This window comes from Sus scrofa, chromosome 13 (assembly GCF_000003025.6).
Source record: "Sus scrofa isolate TJ Tabasco breed Duroc chromosome 13, Sscrofa11.1, whole genome shotgun sequence".
Taxonomy (NCBI): domain Eukaryota; kingdom Metazoa; phylum Chordata; class Mammalia; order Artiodactyla; family Suidae; genus Sus; species Sus scrofa.
Window position 1 is genome coordinate 68957307 of NC_010455.5, and position 21195 is coordinate 68978501.

Here is a 21195-nt window from a genome sequence, read left to right on the forward strand (position 1 = left end):
ATACCCTCAACAGGCCAGGGAAGGTGGGGGCAGGGCAGGGATGGGGCAGAGTCCAGAACACAGGAGGGGAGGCGGAGCCCCAGGGGCCCAGAGGTTAGAGGGTGTCAGTGAGCCGGGGCCTCTGTTCCTCTGCTCAGTAAGAGGCAGGCCCAGCTCTGCAGGGGGAAAGCGGGCTTGTGTACGGACAGTTAAACATCAAGGGAGCAGAGAAGGAAAGCGGGGAGAAACCGGGCCTGCTGGCCAGGCAGCGCAGCGCAGGCGCCCGCGGCTGGGCGGGTATGTTTTGCACTGCTCAGTGGCCCATGATGCACCTGCCAAATTCTCCCACAGGGGATGAAAGTGACCTCTGGGTTCTTGGGGCCCAGGGATGGGTTGAGGAGCCCCAGAGGGAACTGGCACAGGCGCAAACTGACCTTGGGGAAGAAGGTGCGGGTTACAAAGTGCTTGTACTCCAGGAAGGGGATGCCCTGGCTGCGGTTCAGCTCCTTGGTCAGGTCTGTCATGTCTGTCTGCAGCTCAGCGAAGCCTGGAGGACAGGCAGGTGGCCGTGAGTAGACCAGCAGAGGAAGCAGAGGCCCGAGGTCCCACGTGGTCCCTGCCTGCTACCTTTCCGGATCTCCTCTCGGATCTGGGACTCCATCTCTTCCATCTGCAGCAGCGTCTTCTGCCAGTAGCGCTCGGCACGGCGGCTCTTGGTGCAGAAGACGAACAGGGCTGTGGGCAGCGGAGGGATGGTCAGGCCCTGAGGGGCCTTGGGAGAGTGTGCGGTGGTGCCCAGCGTGTGTGGGGCCTGACCTGAAGGGAAGATCCTGCCTGCTGCTGTCCCCACCCCAGAGTGGGCTGAAAGCTACAGGCCAAGGGCTTGGGAAATGGCCAGGAATAGGAGGCTCCCATGTCCTATTCTTACAATAAAAAATGAGTGTGTGTTTAAGCCCCTGGTAAAAAGTAGATTTCCCAGGATGACAGAAGCACGGCTGCTTTCTGCTTTCTGTTCTCTTTCTGCTTCTGAGGATTTTCAATTCTTTCTACTCTGGCCAGGCCTCACTTGTGAATGAAGAACTTTTTAAAAGATGACAAAACAGTACTGTATTTTAATCCCTTTCTGGGATATAATATAGATGTATGTGTGTGTATGTATATATACATACATATACACACACACACATATATATAATGTATGTTTTCCCAGAGAGTTTTCTACCACACTTGTACCACTTTAATTCTTTTAATTCCTACCATCGGTGCAGGAGGCTGAGGTTCCTCTCTTCACTGAATACATTACTTTTATAACCATTACTTTAAGAGCAGCATAGCTGCCTAAGATGAAAGTGAACCTTCCCTGAACCGGCCTCTTCTAAGTACCTCCATGAGCTCCCTGTGGACTGGAAAACCCAGTCCTAAGCCCTTTGGCCTGGCACACAGGCTCTCAGCCTGGGGCCAGCACATGTGGCACCAGCTGTGTCCCCACCCTCTGTGTCGGCGCTGGGCACACTCCTCACCCACCTTGGAGGGCCTAACCCGCTCCCACCTCCATGCCTGTGTGCAGGGCACCCCGGCCTGCTCGGCCTTCTCTGCTGTCCACTGATCTGCAGAGGGCGGGGTGAGGTGGGCCAGGTCTGTCCTCTCAGCTGTCACGGAGGTGGGGTCCTTACCGACCACAGACAGCAGCAGCAGGATGCTGCAGATGACAATGGACACAATGATGGCGGTCTCGCTGCCTCCCAGCTGCAACGTGGCAATGGTCTGGTTGAAGTTCCCCACCTGGATCTGCGCAGGGAGGTGGGAGAGGGGGCTGTAGCCACCCTGGACTTTGGTCCTGGCTCTTCCCCCCACTAGCTGTGGTCTTGAGCTAGTCCCCTAGCCTCTCCAAGTCTATGATGCCCCAACCACGAGACAGAGATAACGCCATCTCCTGGGGACCCTGTGAGAGCTAAATGAGAGCATGCTTGTCAAGCCCTTAGTCCTGGGCATGGCACACAATCAGTATAGGCGAGGCAGCTCCCAGAGCCTGGCTTCTGTCCCCAAACAGCCGCAGGGGAGCCTGTGAGCTCTTAGGACTCAAAGGGCAGAAGTGGAACTGGGGTGTGGGTGAAAGGGAGCTTGTGTAGTCAAAGCCAGCCTGGGGTGGCATGGGCTGCCTGTAAGAGAGTGAGCTCCCTGTCCCAGAAGGCATGTAAGCAGGTACAAGGCAGAAGAGGGCCCACTTTCTGGGCCCTCTCTCTTCTCCTGTGTCCCTCCCTCTGTGACTCTACTTGGTAACTGGCAGCCCAAACTCTGGGTAGAAGCAGCACTTATGGCCTCTGAGAGTCCAGCCCCATCAGGCTAGCTGGGATGGTCACTGACCTTGAACAGGTCACTAAGTTCTTGGGTCTCAGTTTCCTCATCTGCCAAGTGGGGAGGTAAAGCTCTGCTTGGTGCAGCTTGTCTAAGCTTCTGAGCTTGGAAATGCTCAGCCGGGACGTGCCGGTTGGGGGGCTGTTGCTCAGGCACCTGGGGCAGGGCTGGGGGCCAAACCCACCTCTGCCTCTCATGCATGGTCCACTCACCGTGATGGGCAGCTGCCCCTCGGCTGTGCCCAGGGACTCATTGACTGAGCAGTGGATGACCCTCTCGGAGACGATCTGGATGTCGCAGCTCACCTGGCCTATCTTGACCCGGTATTCATGGCTCTCGAGGCCCAGGCTGTCCTGCTCCTTCTGTGGGTGCAGAGGGGGTACTCGTGAGGCCCAAGGCTGAGCCTGGCCACCTCCCCACCTCTGGCACCCGCCCCCCACGGCGCTCACATGGATGACCAGGGTGAGCGGCTCCCCAGGGTGGTGCTTGATCCACTTCTCCCTCTTAGCCGTGGAGAACTGCGGGTCAGGGAGGTAGTCCAGGCGGAACCTGCTGCCCCGCTGGGCCTCCTCGGGGTCCAGCAACTCCTCGGCCACTGCCGCCTCGTCCGCATAGGCCCGCCCATTGAGGAAGAAGTCCACGGGTGCAGACGCATTGCTCAGGGCGCCGGGCGATGGGCAGGTGATGAGAGTGGAGTTGAGAACCTTACAGAGCTGGTGAGGGAGGGCCAGGGCCAGAATGGGAGATGGGGACAGTCAGGGAAATTGGGGAGAGAGGGAGGGAGAGAGAGGCAAGAGACAGGGAGAGAGAGAGAGAGAAGAGGAGATGCCGCTGAGTGAGGCCTGATCAGTCAGGGCCGTAGCCACCCCCACCCCCTGGGCCCCCGGCCCTCACCGTGGGCTCGCGGCCGATGTGGTGCACGGCCATGGACACGTTCTGCACCATGTGGAAACGCTCACCGGCCACTGTGATGGTCCTGCCACCGCTGTGGGGGACAGCAAGCCCTGTGAGCCCACCTGCAGCCCCAGAGCCTACCCTGGCCTGGGGCCTGGGTCCAGGTCTCACCTGACGTGGCTGCGGCGGGGACGGATGGCTGTGATGACTGGGTTCCGCATGTACCAGAAGGTGAGGTTGCCGTGCACGCAGCCACGGCGCTCGAAGCGCACACACACGGGCACGGAGGCCGGCAGGGCGCCCCCAGGCACCGTGCAGGCAATGCTGGTATCCGTGCGCCTGTCGAAGGACGGTGGGCCTCGTCACCAGGGCCCTGGCTCCCCCTGCCTGGGCACAGGGCCTACTCACCTGGCCCCACCTGCACATAAATCTTATTTCCAGATTCCTCCTGCCACACCTCTGCCCAGGCTGGCCGCCCACCTTGAACACTCTCCCTTCTCTTCTCTGACCTGCCCCATCCCACCTCCTCCAAGAAGACATCCCAGAGATCCCCTCCCAGCTTCTGCCCCACTGAGGGCTCTGCCCCCACAACCCTGAAGGCACAGACTTCTACTAATCCTGCTGTCCTTAGTTCTGGGGGACTGTCTGCTGTCCCCCAAGGACTGAGACTGTTGGGCTCTTCTTGGTGTCCACAGAAACACCCATCAATGGGACCTGGTATACAGTAAGTGCATAATGAAATAGGTATTTCACCAAGAGGTTCTAGACCATGTCCCTGGGCCAAGGGAAGCTCTCAGCATGTGTGCAAGAATCACCATTTTCACTGCAGCTTAAGGGTACTTATGAAGCACCTACTGTATGCTGGGCACAAGACTTCCCCACGATCACTGGTGCTGTTCTTATCAGACGAGAAAATTGAGGCCCAGAGAGTGTGTGTTGGGGGTGGCTGGCTAAGAGAAGACAGCCAGTAAGGTCCCTGGTGATGCCTAGAGGAGGACCCCCAGCCCCCCAGCCTGCCCCCCACCTGGCCCAGGAGCTTACACCAGCTCAGTGCAGGGCTCTGTGCCATTCACCAGGACCTGGAGCTCTGAGCCCACGTGGAGGTCGCTCCCTTGGATGGTGATCCTGGTGCCCCCTGCCTTGGGGCCCATGGTTGGCTCCAGGGCATGCACCAGGGGCAGCTGTGGGGAGAAAGGCAGGCGGTCAGGCCTCGGGCCAGCTTGGGCCAAGGTGGGCGGGTGGGCAGGGTGGCAGGCAGCAGTCTCCCTTACCACGTAGGAGAAGCGCTCCCGTGACCTGCCCTCCTTGGAAGCATTCACCGTCACGACGTCCGAGAATGCCCCTGGGGCTGGCCCCGTGGCACACACGATCCTGGGGGAGGTAACTTGGGTCAAGGAGCAGCCAGCAGATCCCAGGGGGTCAGGCAGGTGCTGTCGGGTTGCTCCCTTGAACGACGGGCCCCTTCCTCCCCAGCTACACCCCAGGGCATGTGACCGCCCCATCCTTACACTCAGCCATACACACCCCACTCGCAGTGGGTCCTGCCCCTCACAGCCAGGACACCCAGCAGCACTACTCAGGTCAAAGTACTGAAACTACTCCCTGTCAGCCAGAGAACAGCCATTGAGCCTCCTAAGTACCGCCCCGGTGCCAAGCTCTTCCCTGGGGCCACCCCCCACCTAACTTTCCCACAATTCTGCAAATAAAGACAAGAGGACTGGACAAGATGGTCTTTGGGGACATTTGAAAGTTCTCCAACCCTAAGAACATCTGTTGGGCTGGTAGACTCATGGCTTTATCTGCAAGCCTGACTGAATGGCCAGAAAGGAAATCAGCTCACCCCCTGCTCCAGGGGCCAGGCTCCGCTGCTGCAGACCCAGACCTCTGCCCCACCCGGCAGCCCCTACACCTTCCGAACTGCAATTCCTTTCATCAGAGCAAGGCTTCTGGGGAGGTAGGGCTGGTCTAGGGGAGTGTGGGAGGGCTTCCCAGAGGAGCAGACCTACAGGGGGACCGGAAGGATAAGGACTGGTGTCCCCATGCCTGGTGGGAATGCCTTAAGCAAAGTGAGGAGACCTGGGAGCAAGGGACTTCTGGTGCAGAAGGGTGCCAAGGAGAGGGGATGGTGGTGGGGGTGGGGCCAGAGGGTATGGGGGGTGGCAGAGGGGGATGATGGGGGTGGCAGAAGGCAGAGGAGGGATGACAGGGGGGATGGCAGAGGGCAGAGGGGAGGGCAAAGATGCAGTGGGCACTTTCAGTTGAGTGGGGCCTGCAGGCCACTCAGAATGACCCCCCAGACTGCCCTCTACTCACTCCTCCGACACTGTGTATCTGTCAGCCAGAGGCTCACAGGCCACGCTGCCAATCCACACGCTGTGGGCCACATCGCTGAACCGCCGGCCCAGGTTCCTGCCACGAATGGTCAGCAGGGTCCCGCCGTCCAAGGGGCCACTCAGGGGCTCAATCTGCCAGGTGCCCGGAGAGAGGGGCAAGTGGGATTCTGAGGCTGGGATGCTGGCTGGCTTCCCCACCACTGTCACAGGCACCTGGGAGGCAGGGCCACACAGACCCATCACGCAGCAGGGGCTCTGAGAGCAACGGCACTGTCAGCCGCTGGGCAGGTCACTGGGCCAGCTCGGGTTTGGGGACACCGGTGCACAGCGACAGGGTCAGTGCTATTTGAGGGGGGTCTCCAGGGGACACTGAGATCCACTCCCAGTGGCCATATGTGACCACATGCTCCTGAATCCCAGCCAGAGCTGACAGCATGGGCACCTGGCCAGACTAAGCCAATCAGAATCCTCCCCTGAGTTTTTTTCTTAATTAAAACCAAGGCTTGGATTTCCCATCATGGCACAGCATAAATGAATCTGACTAGGAACCATGAGGTTGCAGGTTCGATCCCTGGCCTCGCTCAGTGGGTTAAGGATCCGGCATTGCCATGAACTGTGGTGTAGGTCCCAGACAAGGCTCAGATCCTGCATTGCTGTGGCTGTGGTGTAGGCTGGGGGCTACAGCTCCAATTCGACCCCTAGACTGGGAATCTCCATATGCCATAAGTGGGGCCCTAAAAAGCAAAAAAAAAAAAAAAAAGGCTTGGGAGTTACCGGCAGTGCTGATTTTCCCCTCATCAGCAAGGCTTCCCTGACCTCATTACACAAACTAGAGACACTCAGGATCTCCTCCACCCCAGACACCTGACTCCCCTGCCCTGCTACTGCCCCGCAGCACTTACCACCTTCTAGATAGAAATCATTTCCTTTCTCATTACTATCCCCCCTCACCAGCTAAGACATTAGCTCTGGGAAGGCAGGTGCTTATTTTGTTCACTGCCATATCTCCAGCACCAGGTGGGGCCTGGCACCCAGCAGGTGGCCAGGTGTGTGCCCGGGTTTATGTAATCACGTGTGCTGCGCTGTGCATGTGCACATTTAGGCTGGTGGGTGCCACAGGCCTCTGAGGGGAAGGGGCAGTTGTGTGTGCTTACTGCCCGGATCTCAGGCGCAGGGCAGGTGCCAGGCAGGGGCTGCAGGGTCCCTCGCAGACGGCAGCCATCACTCCACACACACTGGTGGCCCAGGTCCTCCCGGCCCAGGCACTGGGAACAGTCGGGGCTGCCCATGGCACAGTTATAGACCTCCACTGCAGGAGACATGAAGGCAGCATAGGTCAGGGGGGCTCTGGTTCTTAGACCCCCATGAACTTCTTAGTACCTTCTCCAACCTCCCCAGGGGCTCTGCTAAGCACAGCACAGCCACAGCCCCATTTAAATTCATCCTCACCTCAAACTGTTTATTAGCCCCATTTGATAGATAAGAGATGAGGCTCAGAGAGGCAGAGTGCCTTGTCCAAGGTCACACAGCTTGTGAGTAGCAGAGCTGGATTCACACCCAGGCCTAAATGGGTCCCTGAGCCCCAAGTAGAGCTGCAGGATGCTAGGGAATCATTGAGCAATGCGGCCTCTGTGGGCCTCAGACACCCAGGGTGGCCCAAGGAGTGCAGGGCAGGTCCCCTGGGGCTTCAGGCTGTGCAGGCTGGTCCTGGGACTTCTGTCTGGGATGTTCATGCTATGGATATGGGGGTCCCCAGGTCCACAGGGATGTCTGAGGCCCTCCATGAACAGGCCTCCTCTTATTATACGTATTGAGTCAATACATATAATAAGAGCAAGGACAGCAGCCAGCCTTCGGGGGCGCTGACTGTCCCTGAGATACCCTCAAAAGGCTTTGTGTGCATCCTCTCAGCAAATCCACACCATGCCCTCTGCAAACGGGCCTGCGCCCTCAGTTCACACAAGGACAGTGAGGCTCAGAAAGGGACAGGCGAGTGCCCGGGGTTGCACAGCCTTAGCATAGGGATGCCCCCAGCATGTCGTGCCAGGCTCCGAGGAGCTGCTCAGTAAGTACAGAGTGAGTGACCCAGTTCAGAAAGGCAGGGCTGGGGTTTGAGAGGTGTGTGCCAGGCAGTGGCGAGGTGGGACACCCAGCACCAAATGAGTCCCCCAGGGCTGAGTCCCGCCTAGTGTGGCAGAGTCCCCTGAGGCCAGGTAAGGGGGGTGGGGGTCCCACCTGTCACAGGGTCAGGGCTGTCCAGGAATCGGGCTGGCTGTCCCTTTAGCTGGAGGCTGAGTGGAAACACCTGGCTCTTCTGGGTCGTGTGCAGCTGCAAAAGGACAGGAAAAAGCATGAGGGGTGTGAATAGTGTCTAGGGCTCGGTCAGGGGAGGGGATGTCAGGAAGATAGATGACGGCAGGGCTACTGGGGACAAGGGAACCAAGAGGGGGAGGTAGAGAGGAAGGAGTGCAGTGTCTGGACTTGTGCAGGCCTGCCCTTGCCCCCATTCCCTTGTTAAAGCCACACCACTCACCACCACTTGGTTGCAGCGTACGGCTGATTCATTCACCCACACGGCCTCGAAGATCTCCTCCTGCCCAAAACTACATTCAAGGGCTGTGCCCTGCAGGAGACGGGGTGGGAGAGTGAGGTCAGCACCCCATACCCTCACCAGGACGTCAAGGACCGCTGCCTGAAGAGTGGGTGCAGTCCTACCACCAGGCCTTCACCTGGGCTCTATATCCTCCCCAAAGCCCTTCCTGGCCTCCATGTCCAACACCTGAAGGAGGCAGAGCATACATGAACACCTAGAACATGGCCTCGTGCTCCCCATGCCACTAAAAGCCTCACCGACATCTCCTAGGGGCCTAAACCCAGAGCCTTTCACTCAGCTCGGAAAGTCCTAACTTCAGCGTGACTGACATTCAAGGTTCATCCTGCTCTTTAACCTCAACACCTCCCACCTCTGGGCCCAGGAGGCCCAGGAGCCAGCCACACAGGACCTGCTCCGACATAGCACAGGCTGTCCTGCCCTCAGGCTTTTGCCCAAGCCCACTCTTGGGACCAGCAAAACCCAACACAGCCTCCAAATCCACTCCAACGTCCCAAGTTCCAAAGCCTTTCCAGACTCCCCCCATCAAATCACGGGATTTGAATATTTACATATTTGGCAATGAATATTGGGGTATGTGGGGGAGCTCTATTTAGCTCCTAAGGCCTGTGCCTGACCCTTACCCCCTGCCCAGGCTCTGTGTACACCTGCCTCCCCACCTGCTGGGGAGGGTCAGGCTAGGTCTCGGCCCCTCTGATACCTCCAGAAGCAGGTGGCACTTAAAAGTGTTCAGGTTCTACCTCATACAGGCCCAGGTTCAAATCTCGCCTCTGCTACTTCCTAGCTGTGTGACCACATGCAAGTGGCTCCTCCTCTCTGGGCCTCAATGTTTCTAAACTCTGTAATGGAAAGAGGCTTCCCTACTCTGCAGGGTTCTAGGGAAATAGAAGATCATTTATCTTTAGTGGGTTGCACACTGTGGGTGCCTAATATATGCTGGCTGTTATTAGTATGCAGTAGGTGCTCAATAAATGCTCGTTGCATGAATAAACAGGCCAATTCCCCAGTCTCATCCTGCCCTCAGCCCAGCACAGGCCTCTGGGGGCAGCATCAATAAATATTTGCTGAGTGAACAAAACTGGGTTTTGTGAGTAATAGGCCAGCCTTGTGGCAAGACTTCCTGTTTATGTCCCTGTCACTGACAGATGTGACACCCTGAGGAGAAAGCAGGTCAGCAACCCCCCTGCCTGCCCCCCTCCCTCTTTGCTCTGAAACCAACACAGGAAAGTGGCTGCTGACAGGGCTGAAAGCTCATTTGTGCTCTGCCACACCGAGCTGGGAGGCAGTGTCTTGAGTCCCTGAGCTTAGGATGGCAGGTCCAGCCTGTCCTGGGCTCAACAAACACAGCTGCTGCAGAGCCTAGGCAGGGGGCTCTGTTCACCCTCAGTGTTCTGGAAGCAGGCTTGGGGGCAGGAGGGCTGAAGAATCCCTAAAGCCCTGTGCAGGCGGTTACACAGTTGAACAGCAGCAGCCGGGACCCAAACCCAGGACTTGGGCCTCCCAGGCCAGGCTCTGGTACCCAGGCAGTTGCTGCTCTCCATTCAGGCGCAGGCCCCTTGATGTTCCTGGAAGCTCTGCCCTGTCCCTTGCTGCACTGCAGCTCTGCCACGAAGCTGCCTGACACATCCCAGATGCCTGGCACGTGGTCCCCACGTGTGACAGCCATCACGGGCCTCAGCTCCCCCATGGAAGCGACAGATGGCGAGTCCCCAGGAACTGGGGAGGGGGGTACCTGGCACGCCTCCAGGACTCATCAACGCTTCCCACCCAGGACGCTCCTCCAGGAGGGACCCAGAAAGGGGCTGCAGCCCTTCCCGCAGCCCAGATGGATGGGGGCGGGGCAGGCTGTGGGGCAGAGCACTCCATAAGGAGTCCAGGACTAGGGCGAAGGTCCAGCCCTCTGCCATGTGACCTGGAAGCATCTACTTCCCCTCCTGGGCCATGGGGAAGGGGGCAGCCGAGGGGTCCTCCAGCCATCCTCCAAGGAAGACATGTCAGCCACCAACTAGGGACATGTGTCCAGGTTCATCACTCTGCATGGGGTCAGGGTGGCCACAGCATGGATCATGTCACTTGTGGGCTGTGGCGCTGGGTGGGAGCTGGGTCTGGTTCTGTCAGGGGAGCTTTAGAGGGGAGGGCGTCTGTGGGTCCTGGCCAGGCTTTCTTGCAGAAGCTGGGGATGGCCCCATGGTCTGGCCCTCACCACCTGCTTTCTTTGCCCCTAGCTCCATGCAACCAGAGTGAGGCTTTCTCAAACAGAGCCTGGAGACGCAGAGCAAGAAAACCACAGCATGTAGGTAGGCCCAGAGCAGGGGTTCCCCACCTGGGGCTGTGCTCTCCTAGCCCCCGCCCCGCCCCCACCCCGCCCGGCTTCCACTTACCTGGAAGAAGGCAGCATTGGCCAGATGCACCGGGACGCTCTGGGAGCTGCCCGTGGGCACAGGAGCCAGGGCTGCGGGTAGGATCTGCGGGCAGTCCTGAGGGTTCTGCGGTCAAACACAAGGAGGGGTGACGCCAGGGCCTTTCAGAAGAGACAGGAGGCAATGCTACCCCAGCCAGCCTGTGCAGTCCTGCTCCCCAGGGAGGAATCAGGCCGCCCATGGCATGAGCAAACACTATAAACAAAACCCAGCAGGGAGTTCCCGTCGTGGCACAGTGGTTAACGAATCTGACTAGGAACCATGAGGTTTCGGGTTCGGTCCCTGCCCTTGCTCAGTGGGTTAACAATCCAGCGTTGCCATGAGCTGTGGTGTAGGTTGCAGACGCGGCTCGGATCCCTTGTTGCTGTGGCTCTGGCGTAGGCTGGTGGCTACGGCTCCGATTGGACCCCTAGCCTGGGAACCTCCATATGCCGTGGGAACGGCCCAAGAAATAGCAAAAAGACCAAAAAAAAAAAACCAGCAGCCACAACCACCAAGGGCAGCATGCCTGCTGCCTCCCACACACCACCTCACACGAGCCTGTCAGCAGAGTTCACCGACCCCACTTTACAGACGAGGAAACTGAGGCACAGAAAGATGCAGTTACTGCCTGGTGGGGCTGGGTCCCTGTGGCTGCTGCACAGTGTGCCTCTCAGAGGAGGCCAAGAGGCTGAGGTCAAGGGTCAGCCCCTCTCAGTCTGCGGGTCTCACCTTTCCTGGCTCTAAAGTGAGGGGCTGCACCTGCTTTCCAAGACTCCGCCCAGCTCTGGAATGCCAGTTTCCAGAATGACCCATGATAAATGATTCAGAAAAGAGAAACCCCAGCCTCCTGAAGGGCCCACAAGAAACAGGCGGTGAGGGCCCTGGTGCCACACCCCAGGCGAGAGTTACAGCCTCTGAGTGGAAGCACCAGCTTCCAGGGAGTCCTGGAGAGAGCCTGGGCCTCTGCAGCCCCATGTCAGAGGTGGAGCCACTGGGGCTACTTCAAAGGGAGGGGAATTGGGAGGGGCAAGAACCTGGGTTCAGGGAGGAGGGGAGCTACCCAAGGTCAGAGGGCAGAGGTGGTCTCTCAATTCCCATCTGAGTCTCCGGCCAGAAACTGAAGTCTGGAACTGAGGGCCAGGGTGAAGGCCACAGGTGAGGGGTCTTTTCTCCCTACTGTGAATCGTGCAGGGAGCTCCTTGAGGGGAACCTCAGGGGCCCACGTAAACCCAGAGCCCAAGAGATGCCAATACTAACAGTAATAAACCACGAGCACTAGCGACGGTGGCGGTGACTAGCTCCTACAGCTCTCACTATGCTCCAAGACAGTTCTGAGCACTTCACACTATATTAATTCACCAAATTCTCCGCCCAGCAATCCGGTGAGGTTGGTACCATCATTACACCCATTTTACAGACAAGGATACTGAGGCACAGAGAAACAAAGTGGTTTGCCCAAGAAAGAATGGGCAGCACAGCAGGCTCCAGTTGTCCAGACCCTATGCTGACCCCCAAGCCAGAAACCTCACCCAGACTGGTCAGTGTCCCTGGGAACAATGCCCAGTGCCCTGCACGGGGGCCTTAGCCAGACATGGTAGGGCCCCAGTGGGGCCTCCTGAACCGACCCTCTGGTGGGGCCAGGAGGTAGGAGCTGATATCCAGCTCCCTATGGGACACACAAGCCTGTCCCTGTCTGAGCTGCTGCCCTGCTCCATCCCATGTGCAAAGCCCATGGAATTTCAGGGAGTGGAACCCACATGTTTCTAATTGGGTTTCACAGCTGCTGCCAGCCCGCTTCACAGCTGGCGGGGCCCTGCGGCTCTGTCCTCCCAGCTCTGCCCTACCCGAGGGTAGGTGGCCTGTGGGCTAGAGGGGTGAGGGTCAGGGAAGGGGGTGCTTCCACAAGAGGCACCCCAGAGGAAATGACATGGGACCCTCCCTGAGGGCCCTACTCCCCTTGATCCTTCTAAGCCATGGCCACCTGGGTGTGTGGACCCATTTCTCCAGTGTGGGACCAAGGCAGAGGGTGCTGGCATGTCTGCCTGCTTTTAGTGCCTCCCCAGGGTCAGCTAACACTCCATGGGGACAGCCTCCAGATCGGCCTGGGTCTCTGGGGAATGTCTCCAACCCCAGGCTGTGGTTTGGGAGGGCTGGTCCTACTCCCTAGGCCCAGGGACAGCCTTGGCAATTGGCTCAGGGAGTGAATGTGACCCAGTTCTCCTGGAACTTCCGCAGAACTGAGAAAGCGGTCTCCTGGGGCTGCCAGGCCATCTTGCTGCCAAGAAGGGAGGGCCTGTCTGAGCACAGAAGCCACTCAGAGGGGCGGTGAGGCCCTGATGACAGTTGGAGCCCCTGGATCCGGCTGTGCCTGAAGGAGATACTGTCCCTTGGACTCTGTACTCACACAGCCACTGCAGCTGAGGCCAGCTTGAGTTAGGGCTTCCCTGCTCACAACCAGAGGATTGAGGCCTCCCCATCCCATCCCAAGCGGAGCCATCATTACCTCCAAAAGAGGCCACGGGGCTCCTCCCCTTTGCCAAAGGGCAGACTGCAGCTCAGGAAATCACAACCGACCCCGCAAACTTGGGGCAGAGCCGAGAAGATAGGAGATCAGGACTCAGGGGAACAGATGCCAGGGCAGCTATGTGGGAGCCACAGAAAGCCCAGATGTGAGCCCAGCGTATGCTGTTTCCCAGGGGCCTCACCAGGCTCCACATTGCAGTTCAGACTCTCCCAAGGTCTCTCCAAGTTCAAGGGCCGAGAGCTGGTGTCCCAATCCAGCAGAGCACTGAGTGGACCAGGAACCCTGAACCCACATGACCTGTACCCCCTGACTTTCTGCACCCCCACGGCATCCAGAAACCTCCCCCGTGTTCCCACCAGACACCCTCTCCACCAGCTCCACCTCCATGGAAGTGCCCACCCAGGGGGGCCCACCCTCCTATCTGCCCAAATCTCCTTCTAAGGTCCAAAGTCACAGCACCTTGGGGAAGCCACCTCGGGGTGGCCACACCCTCCTCAGACACTAAAACTAAAAGTAAGGGCACAGCCACCTTCCCCTATTCTCCCTCCCTCCTTGGAAAAGCTGGAGCTCTCCTCCCAGCACCTCCCACCCCCACTTCCTTCCTCTGGGGCTATGAGGGAACCGGAAGTGAGAGAAGACTCAGCCCCCAGCACCCGCCTTCCCAGAGACAGTCCACTCCCCACTGGTCCAAGCCCTACAGCCCCCTCCCAGCTCCTTCAGCTCCAGGTCCAGAATGATGTGCAGACCCCACGGCCGCCACCCCAGCAGAGGCATGGCGCCTCTGTGGCTAACTGGCACTTAATTAAATGCCAAATTAAGCATGGGTTCAGAAGCTCCTACAGACCCAGGGAGGGGCTGCCTCTTCTCCTGCTAAATTACCATAATCCTCTAAGACAGGCCCTCCCTGTGCCCCTACCCCAACCCCTGACCACTGAGCAGCAGACTGGGAGGAGAGAGGTTTATCAGGGCACTGCCACAAAAACTGCTCCAGGCTGGTGAACTCCTATGCATCTGGCAGGACCCAGCAGAAGGCTCCTCCCGCAGAGAAGTCCCTGTCTCACCCAGAAGAGTGGCCACCAGCTCCTGAGAAGCACAGTGGCCTTTTAGTGAGCACCTACTGTGTATCTAGCATGACTCCAGCTCCCCACCAGAATCTTTGAAATAGGCCCCATTTCATAGATGGGGAAATGGGCACAGAGAGGTTTGGCAGCTTGCCCAGGATCACACGGCTACAACTTACACCTCAGGTTCTCGGTTCACGACAGGGAGGGCAGAACTTTATCTAACTAGGTGCTTTCCCAGTGCCTAGTACATGCCCAGGCATACAACAGGTGCTCAATAAATGCTGAATGAATTATGTTGAGTCTGGACTCTCCTCATCCCACCACTCCTCTAGGTTAGAGCACCAGAGGCGGGCTATGGGCACAAATGCTTCGTGTTGACGTTATGGTCCCCACTGTGCACACAACCCACAGCTGGGACCAGGAGACATGACCCAAACGAGAGCAAGCATCCTGGCTGCCCAGATTGGAGCCCCAGGTCCACTGTGGAGGCTTGGCACTCCCGCAGGGTTTGGCCACACGGCCTCTACCGGGACTCCCTTCCAATGCCAGCAAGCCCATGTTACTGCGTCCCGGCTTTAAGCATCACCCCTGCCAGACATTTCTTCCCCAAAGCACTTCTGAGGCTCAGGTGGGAGGGGATGAGACCAGAGGATGCCAGGCGTGGACCCCTCAGTAACTGCCAGGGGCAGACAAGGCTCTGAGGATTCCTGACCAGGTTCTCTGAGGCCAGTACCCAGAGGCTGGGGCTTCAGATGCTCTGGGGACTGGGGCTGCTTCCCTGGGATGCAGGCCCAGGGAAGGATGCCAGAAGCCTCCTCCTGCTGGGAGCCAGGGCCTCAGGAGCCATATTGACCACCTCAGTTGTGCCCTATGGAAAATGGGAGGGAACATCATTTTCTTGGAGAAAGGAGCTCCAGGCAAGGACCTGGTACCTCAGCTCAGCCTCTCACAATCCAGATACCACACAGAGGGTCCAGCAGGCAGGCCTGACAGAGGATGAGCTGTGACAGGGCCCTGACACCTGCAGCCCCTGCCCCCGGTCCAGGCAGCACATCCCTATCAAAGTCTCAGGAGTCCTGTTTGGTCATCCCTTAGAGGCTCTTGGGACAAAGGCAAGAGGCCACCCTACAAGCGAACACACCCAGGAACCAGCCAGGCGCAAGGTATGTGGCGCCTCCACTTGTGTCTTTCCTCCAGTTCCCCACCCGCCCCGACACACCCCAGGTAACTGATCACATCCAGCTGGCCCACAGCACCGGGGTGGGCCTGGCACCGGCAAGAGGACTGGGGAACGTGTGGCCTTGGAGGCCGCCCACCCTCTTCATCTGGCCCTATTTGGGGAAGCGAGGCAAACAGGGGCTCTAAGCCAGAGGGGCCTTGCCTGAAGGCCCAAGTCTGGTTGGTATTCCCTGACCCCCTAGGGTTGCTGAGAATGTTGAAGGTAAAACTGAAGACTAGCAGGATGTGCAAAAAGGGGCCTTCTGCAGCTGGAAGTGTAAACTGGCTGAGGCTTTCCAGGGGTCAGCTGAGCCAGGAGTGTAAAAACATGGCCAGGCTTTCACCCTGAAATGCCATTTTGAAGACCTGGTCTCCCGGGAACAATCAAGGCCGTGCACAGTGCCCGGGACGGAGGAGAACCCAGAAAGAAACAGGAAGCCATCGGCATGTTCAACAACAGGGGACTGGTTAAATGCGCTGTGATGTGATGAGCCCCTCATGGCTGTTAAATCTGGTGCCAAAGAAGAAAATTTAATGACACGGAAATGTTCTCAACATATTAATGGAAAAAAAGGAGGAGTGGAGGCAGAGGGCATGCCTGGGCCTGGCTTACCATGGGATTTGATGAGGCCTCACAGCGAGACTGGTTGGAGACACAGGCGTGCTGTTGGATGCACCAGAAACAGGGCCACTGTGCTGATAGGCAGCTGGTGCAGCTGGAAGACAAGGGAGGGCCCTCAGCTACCTGACTGCCAACTCCTGTGCCCTGAAACTGGGATCCAGGATGTAAATCCCAGCATAGGGAAAGAAGGTCTTTTTCAACATTAGAGCTACTGAGAGGGGCTGGATCCTTCATAAGGTAGTGAGCTCCCTGTTGCAAGAGGTATGCAAGGAGGAAATAGGCAAATGGGGCCTTTAGGAGACTAAATTAAGTGTAATCAAAGCACTTCGCTCACAATTTGGGTGCTCACAGAGGTCAGATTGGGTGATGAGAGTTCACTGCACAAATGAGCTCATGAGTGAGCAACCTAGGGTCCTGTCTGCATCTAGGATGCCATCCTTTTTCTTCCAAAGCCCTCCCCCACAAGAGCAAAACCTCCTCCCACAACTGAGAAGCAAAGCATTGCCCCACTCACGCCGTGTGGGGGTACACCTGTCCGACACGGCTGCAGTCGTAGATGGTGAAGCTGGCCCTGACGATGTTCTGCCCGTTGACCCTCAGAAACATCTCCACAGTCACATGGTCTGGAACGGAGCAGGGGAGCCAGGGAGAGAAGAACAAGGGGACAGGGGACCCCCCAGTCTGAGATTCCACCATCTGAGAGCCCCACCTGGTTGTCCCCTTGGCCCAGGAGTGAAGTGCTTACCTTGGTGGGGCAGAAAGGGTGGGAACTGGTCCCTCGGCAGGAGGTTGCAGTAGGCGATCTGGTGGCCATAAGCAGGGCCTGGGACCCGGGCCACAGTATGGATGTTGTTTCCATAGTCACAGGCCATCTCCATGCCACTGAGGCTGGGCAGGCTCCCTGAGATCTGCAGGATCATACCCTGGGGGCGAGAGAGAGACCCTTAGCTGGGGGTAGGGAGAAGATCACCCCCTCACAGCCCCACCTCCTCCCTGCAACTGGGAGAAGAGCTGGTGGGTGGCCAGGACTCCAGGCCAGAGGGCTGCAGCCTACATGTGACCTTCAATTTCCACATCTGCGAAATGAAACTGACCACCTTCCAGTAGCCAAAGAGGCGCTACATGATCTGGCCCTCATGACCTCAGACCTTTGCCTCAAAAACTCTCAAATCGCGAGTCATATTCCCATCTTGGGGCCTTTGCACTATAGTTCCCTTGGCCCAAATAACCTGGTCACCCACTTCATATCTCTGCCCAGATGTCACTTTTTCAGTCAGCCCCTTACCCTAACGTGGTCTAAAATGTGAACACTCTCCCACAACCCACTGGACCCCCACCCTGTTTTTGTTTTTGTTTTTTTTCTTTTTACGGCCGCAGGTATGGCATATGGAAGTTCCCAGACTAGAGGTTGAATCGGAGCTGTAGTTGCTGGCCTACAACACAGCCACAGCAACACCAGATCTGAGCCACATCTGTGACCTACACCACAACTTGGAACAATGCTGGATCCTAAACTCACTGAGAAAGGCCAGGGGTCGAACCCACAGCCCATGGATGCTAGTCAGGTTTGTTTCTGCTGAGCCACAGGGGAACTCCTCTTTTTCCTCCACAGCACTTAGCTCCAGCTTAGCATTTTATCTTACTTATATTCTCATTTCCCTACGACTGTGTCAGCCCCACAAGGGCTGAGGGTTTGTGTGTCTTGTTCGCTATGTCCCCGAGTCTAGGACTGTGTGTGGCACACAGTAGGTACTCAATAATATATCTGATGAATGAATAAATGAATGGGTGGGTGGGCCAGTCTCTGGCCTGTCTGTCTGACCAGACGAGGCACATACAGGACTCAGACGGGTAATGATGGAGGGAAGGGTGCAGCAGAGCCCCAGAACTGTCATCCCCCACAGATGATAAATGAGGACACCAGGCTCAGAGGAGTTACTAAGGGTGGGGCTGGGTGGGACCCTCAGTGCCTGCCTCCTGCCAGGGCCTGGAGCCCCCTCCCCTGAGGCTGCCTGCTATAGGTAAGCAGCAGGCTGCTGCAGCTCTAAGCCCTCCTGGACACAGGGCAGGGACACTACACCCCATGATGCAGATTCATGTTTCTCAGCATGAGAAATAGCAGCCTGGCACTTGGTGGGCCCCACACCCTAGGACTGGTAAAAGGCAGATGTGGGGGGAGCTGCCTCTCCTCCAAACCAACTTGCCTTCCCTTTGGGACTCTGGGACCCACTTGAATTCAAATCCCAGCTTTGCCACTCCCTAGCATGACCTTGAACAAGTCACAATCCCTGTCTGTGCCTCAGTTTCCTGGTAAAATGGGGATGTTAAGAGCATCTGGTCACTTAAAAGTTCTTGCACAGAAAAAGAAATCCTAAACAAAATGAAAAGACAACCCACAGAATGGGAGAAATATTTGCAAATGAAGCAACTGACAAGGGAATAATCTCCAAAATCTATAAACACCTTCTGCAGCTCCATACCAAAAAAACAAACAACCCCATCAAAAAAATGGGCAGAAGATCTAAACACACAATGCTCCAAAGAAGACATACAGATGGCCAAAAAACACATGAAAAGATGTTCAACCTCACTCATCATTAGAGAAATGCAAATCAAAACCACTATGAGGTACCACCTTACACCAGCCAGAATGGCCATCATCCAAAAGTCTATGAACAATAAATGCTAGAGAGGGTTTGGAGAAAAAGGAACCCGGTTACACCATTGGTGGGAATGGAAATTGGTGCAACCACTGTGGAAAACAGTATGGCGATGCCTCAGAAAACTAAAAATAGAATTACTATTTGATCCAGCAATCCCACTCCTGGGCATCTATCCAGAGAAAACCATGACTCGAAAAGACACATGTCCTCCAATGTTCATTGCAGCAATATTTGCAAGAGCCAAGACATGGAGACAACCTAAATGTCCATTGACAGAGGAGTGGATAAAGAAGATGCGGTACATATACACAATGGAATATTACTCAGCCATTAAAAGGAAAGAAATAATGGCATTTGCAGCAACATAGATGGATCTATAAACATCATGCTAAGTCAGTCAGACAGTGAGACACCAACATCAAATGCTATCACTTACATGTGGAATCTAAAAAAAGGACAGACGGAACTTCTTGGCAGAACAGATACCGACTCACAGACTTTGACAAACTTATGGTTTCCAAATGAGATAGGTTGAGGGGTGGGGGATGGACTGAGGGTTTGGGATGGAAATCCTATAAAATTGGATTGTGATGATCATTGTACAACTATAAATGTAATGAAATTCATTGAGTATTAATAAAAAAAAAGAGCATCTGGTCATTACTGTTTTCACCATTTGCCTCCAGATCCCTGGGATGCTGCATGTAGGAGTTTCCACCCCTCAGGGTCTGGGTACCAGGGGAAGGCAGTGCTGCACCCCACATCCCTTGACCCCAGAGCTGGGTCCTGGCGCCCCTGAGACTCACCGGGTACTCCTGGTGCACATCGATCTTGGCCGGGAGGACAGTCATGGTGGGACAGTGGCCAGGGCCCTCGCTGGCACTGGTCCAGAAATGTGGCTGGCTGGAGTTGGCGCAGTCCTGCTGCAGGGTGCACCTTGGGGCAGTGTGGAGCAGGTCAGGACCCAGGTGGGCTCCCTGGCCCCCCGGTGGCTTCCCAGGCCCCACCCACACCCCAGGGGCCTCACCGAGTCTCCAGGGCGCACCAGCCGCAGTAGGCGTCAGCCGCACCCACGCAGTCCCTGCAGGTGGCGTGCATGGCGCACGCAGCGACTTTGACCCTGGCCATCTGGGGGCAGAGGGGAAGGCCCAGCTCAGTGGGGCTGCTGGCCCCTCCCTGGGAATCAGCATGGTGAAGGCCATGAGAGGCTGGGAGACTGAGGTTCAATGCCTCAATGGGAAACAAGGCTTCCCTGCAGAGGTGGTGGCTTCACTGGGAGGTGAACGGTGAGCGGGCCAGCAGGCAGGGGAAGAAGCAGGAGCGCAATGCGTGCAGAACCCGGCAAGCATGAGGGCTCAGCTGGTCCTGGCACCTGGTCAGGCCAGGGCACGGGCCTTACCTGGTGGGACGTCATCAGATAGAGGTAACCGGGGTCTGCGGGATCAAACTGCATGATGTGGTGCACAGGCTCCCCATAGGCCACCGTCACTACCCTCCTGCTAACCACCTGCATGCTCTCATTCAGGTTGATCTGTGGAGGGGGTGGCCGTCAGGAGGTGTCATGCCAGGAGGGTGCCTATGGCAGGGGGAGGCTAAACAAGGGGGAGGGACCTGCCTGAGGGGTGCTGACCCAGGCTTGGCGTCTCAACCTCCCTCTCCTCTCTTGGGCCCCCCCAGGAATGATGGGAAATCACAGCCGTGTTAGAGCAGCGGGTCCAGCCTGTATGCTTTTGCCTCTGCTGTACCCCCACCAGGAACTCCCTCCCTGCCCTTCCTTCACTAGCACATCTACACTTGTGACTGTGTCTGGGCTTCAAAGTTAACAAAACATTCTTGGGGAGGCTGCGGGGCGTCATGCCAAAGAGCAGGTGGAATCCTGGCCTTGGCATTTATAAGGTAAACAAATGTACAAGTTGTCCAAGTCACTTCCCCCTCTGAGCTCTTGGGACAGATGGTGGTACCTGTCCCATACCACTGTGGGGCACACTGAAGGAGAAGATGTGGGCGAGGGCCACCAGCCTCATTCCTCCCCGCTCACACCCATCTCACAGATGAGAAAACTGAGGCCCAAAGAAGCCACAGGACTTGGCAAGAGTCATAAAACGAAGATGCCTCAGGGTCACAAGGCAAGCCCAGGACTATCTGATCCCAGATCCCAAGGCAGGGACAGGGTTGTGAGTTCAATGTCCAGGCAGGACTAGTTGGGGCCTGGAAGGTTCTCTGGCTGAGGGTCCCTCTGCATGTCCCCCTGAACCAACAATGCTGATCAGAGGCCCATTAATCTCTGCTCTCTTCCAGCCAGCGTCACATTCCCAACCGCTGCCTGGTCAAGGTCCTGTCCAGCCCTAAGCTGGGGCCAGGGGTCTAGATGCCTCCCTGGGACCTCTTGCTGCCCAGCCCTCCTCTCTGGGCCCCAGAACATTTAGTAGCTCCTCCTGCTTATGGAATAAACTTGGTCTGGCATTCAAGGCCCTGACTACCCATCCCAACTCACTCCTCATCTCCACCCACTAATCCCATCTCAGCATTC

The 21195-nt window shown here is 57.1% G+C and overlaps 1 protein-coding gene across 2 annotated transcripts in view; it reads right to left on the bottom strand.

The window, feature by feature from the left end:
* Window positions 1-21195, bottom strand: part of PLXND1 (plexin D1) — a 49968-nt gene that overhangs the window by 10649 nt on the left and 18124 nt on the right. Inside the window, exons 3-22 of one of the 2 annotated variants that reach the window (XM_021069365.1) lie at window positions 20065-20196; window positions 19693-19793; window positions 19472-19601; window positions 16748-16925; window positions 16517-16625; window positions 15994-16096; window positions 10554-10658; window positions 8095-8184; window positions 7797-7890; window positions 6716-6870; window positions 5542-5693; window positions 4500-4599; window positions 4270-4409; window positions 3400-3567; window positions 3229-3319; window positions 2784-3047; window positions 2547-2696; window positions 1653-1767; window positions 607-714; window positions 414-526 (exon numbers count right to left, since the gene is read on the bottom strand). In XM_021069365.1, the coding sequence (XP_020925024.1) occupies window positions 414-526; window positions 607-714; window positions 1653-1767; window positions 2547-2696; window positions 2784-3047; window positions 3229-3319; window positions 3400-3567; window positions 4270-4409; window positions 4500-4599; window positions 5542-5693; window positions 6716-6870; window positions 7797-7890; window positions 8095-8184; window positions 10554-10658; window positions 15994-16096; window positions 16517-16625; window positions 16748-16925; window positions 19472-19601; window positions 19693-19793; window positions 20065-20196 (2598 nt within the window). Of the gene's footprint in view, window positions 1-413; window positions 527-606; window positions 715-1652; window positions 1768-2546; window positions 3048-3228; window positions 3320-3399; window positions 3568-4269; window positions 4410-4499; window positions 4600-5541; window positions 5694-6715; window positions 6871-7796; window positions 7891-8094; window positions 8185-10553; window positions 10659-15993; window positions 16097-16516; window positions 16626-16747; window positions 16926-19471; window positions 19602-19692; window positions 19794-20064; window positions 20197-21195 lie in introns of both variants that reach the window. The other variant, XM_021069364.1, reaches the window with a different exon arrangement.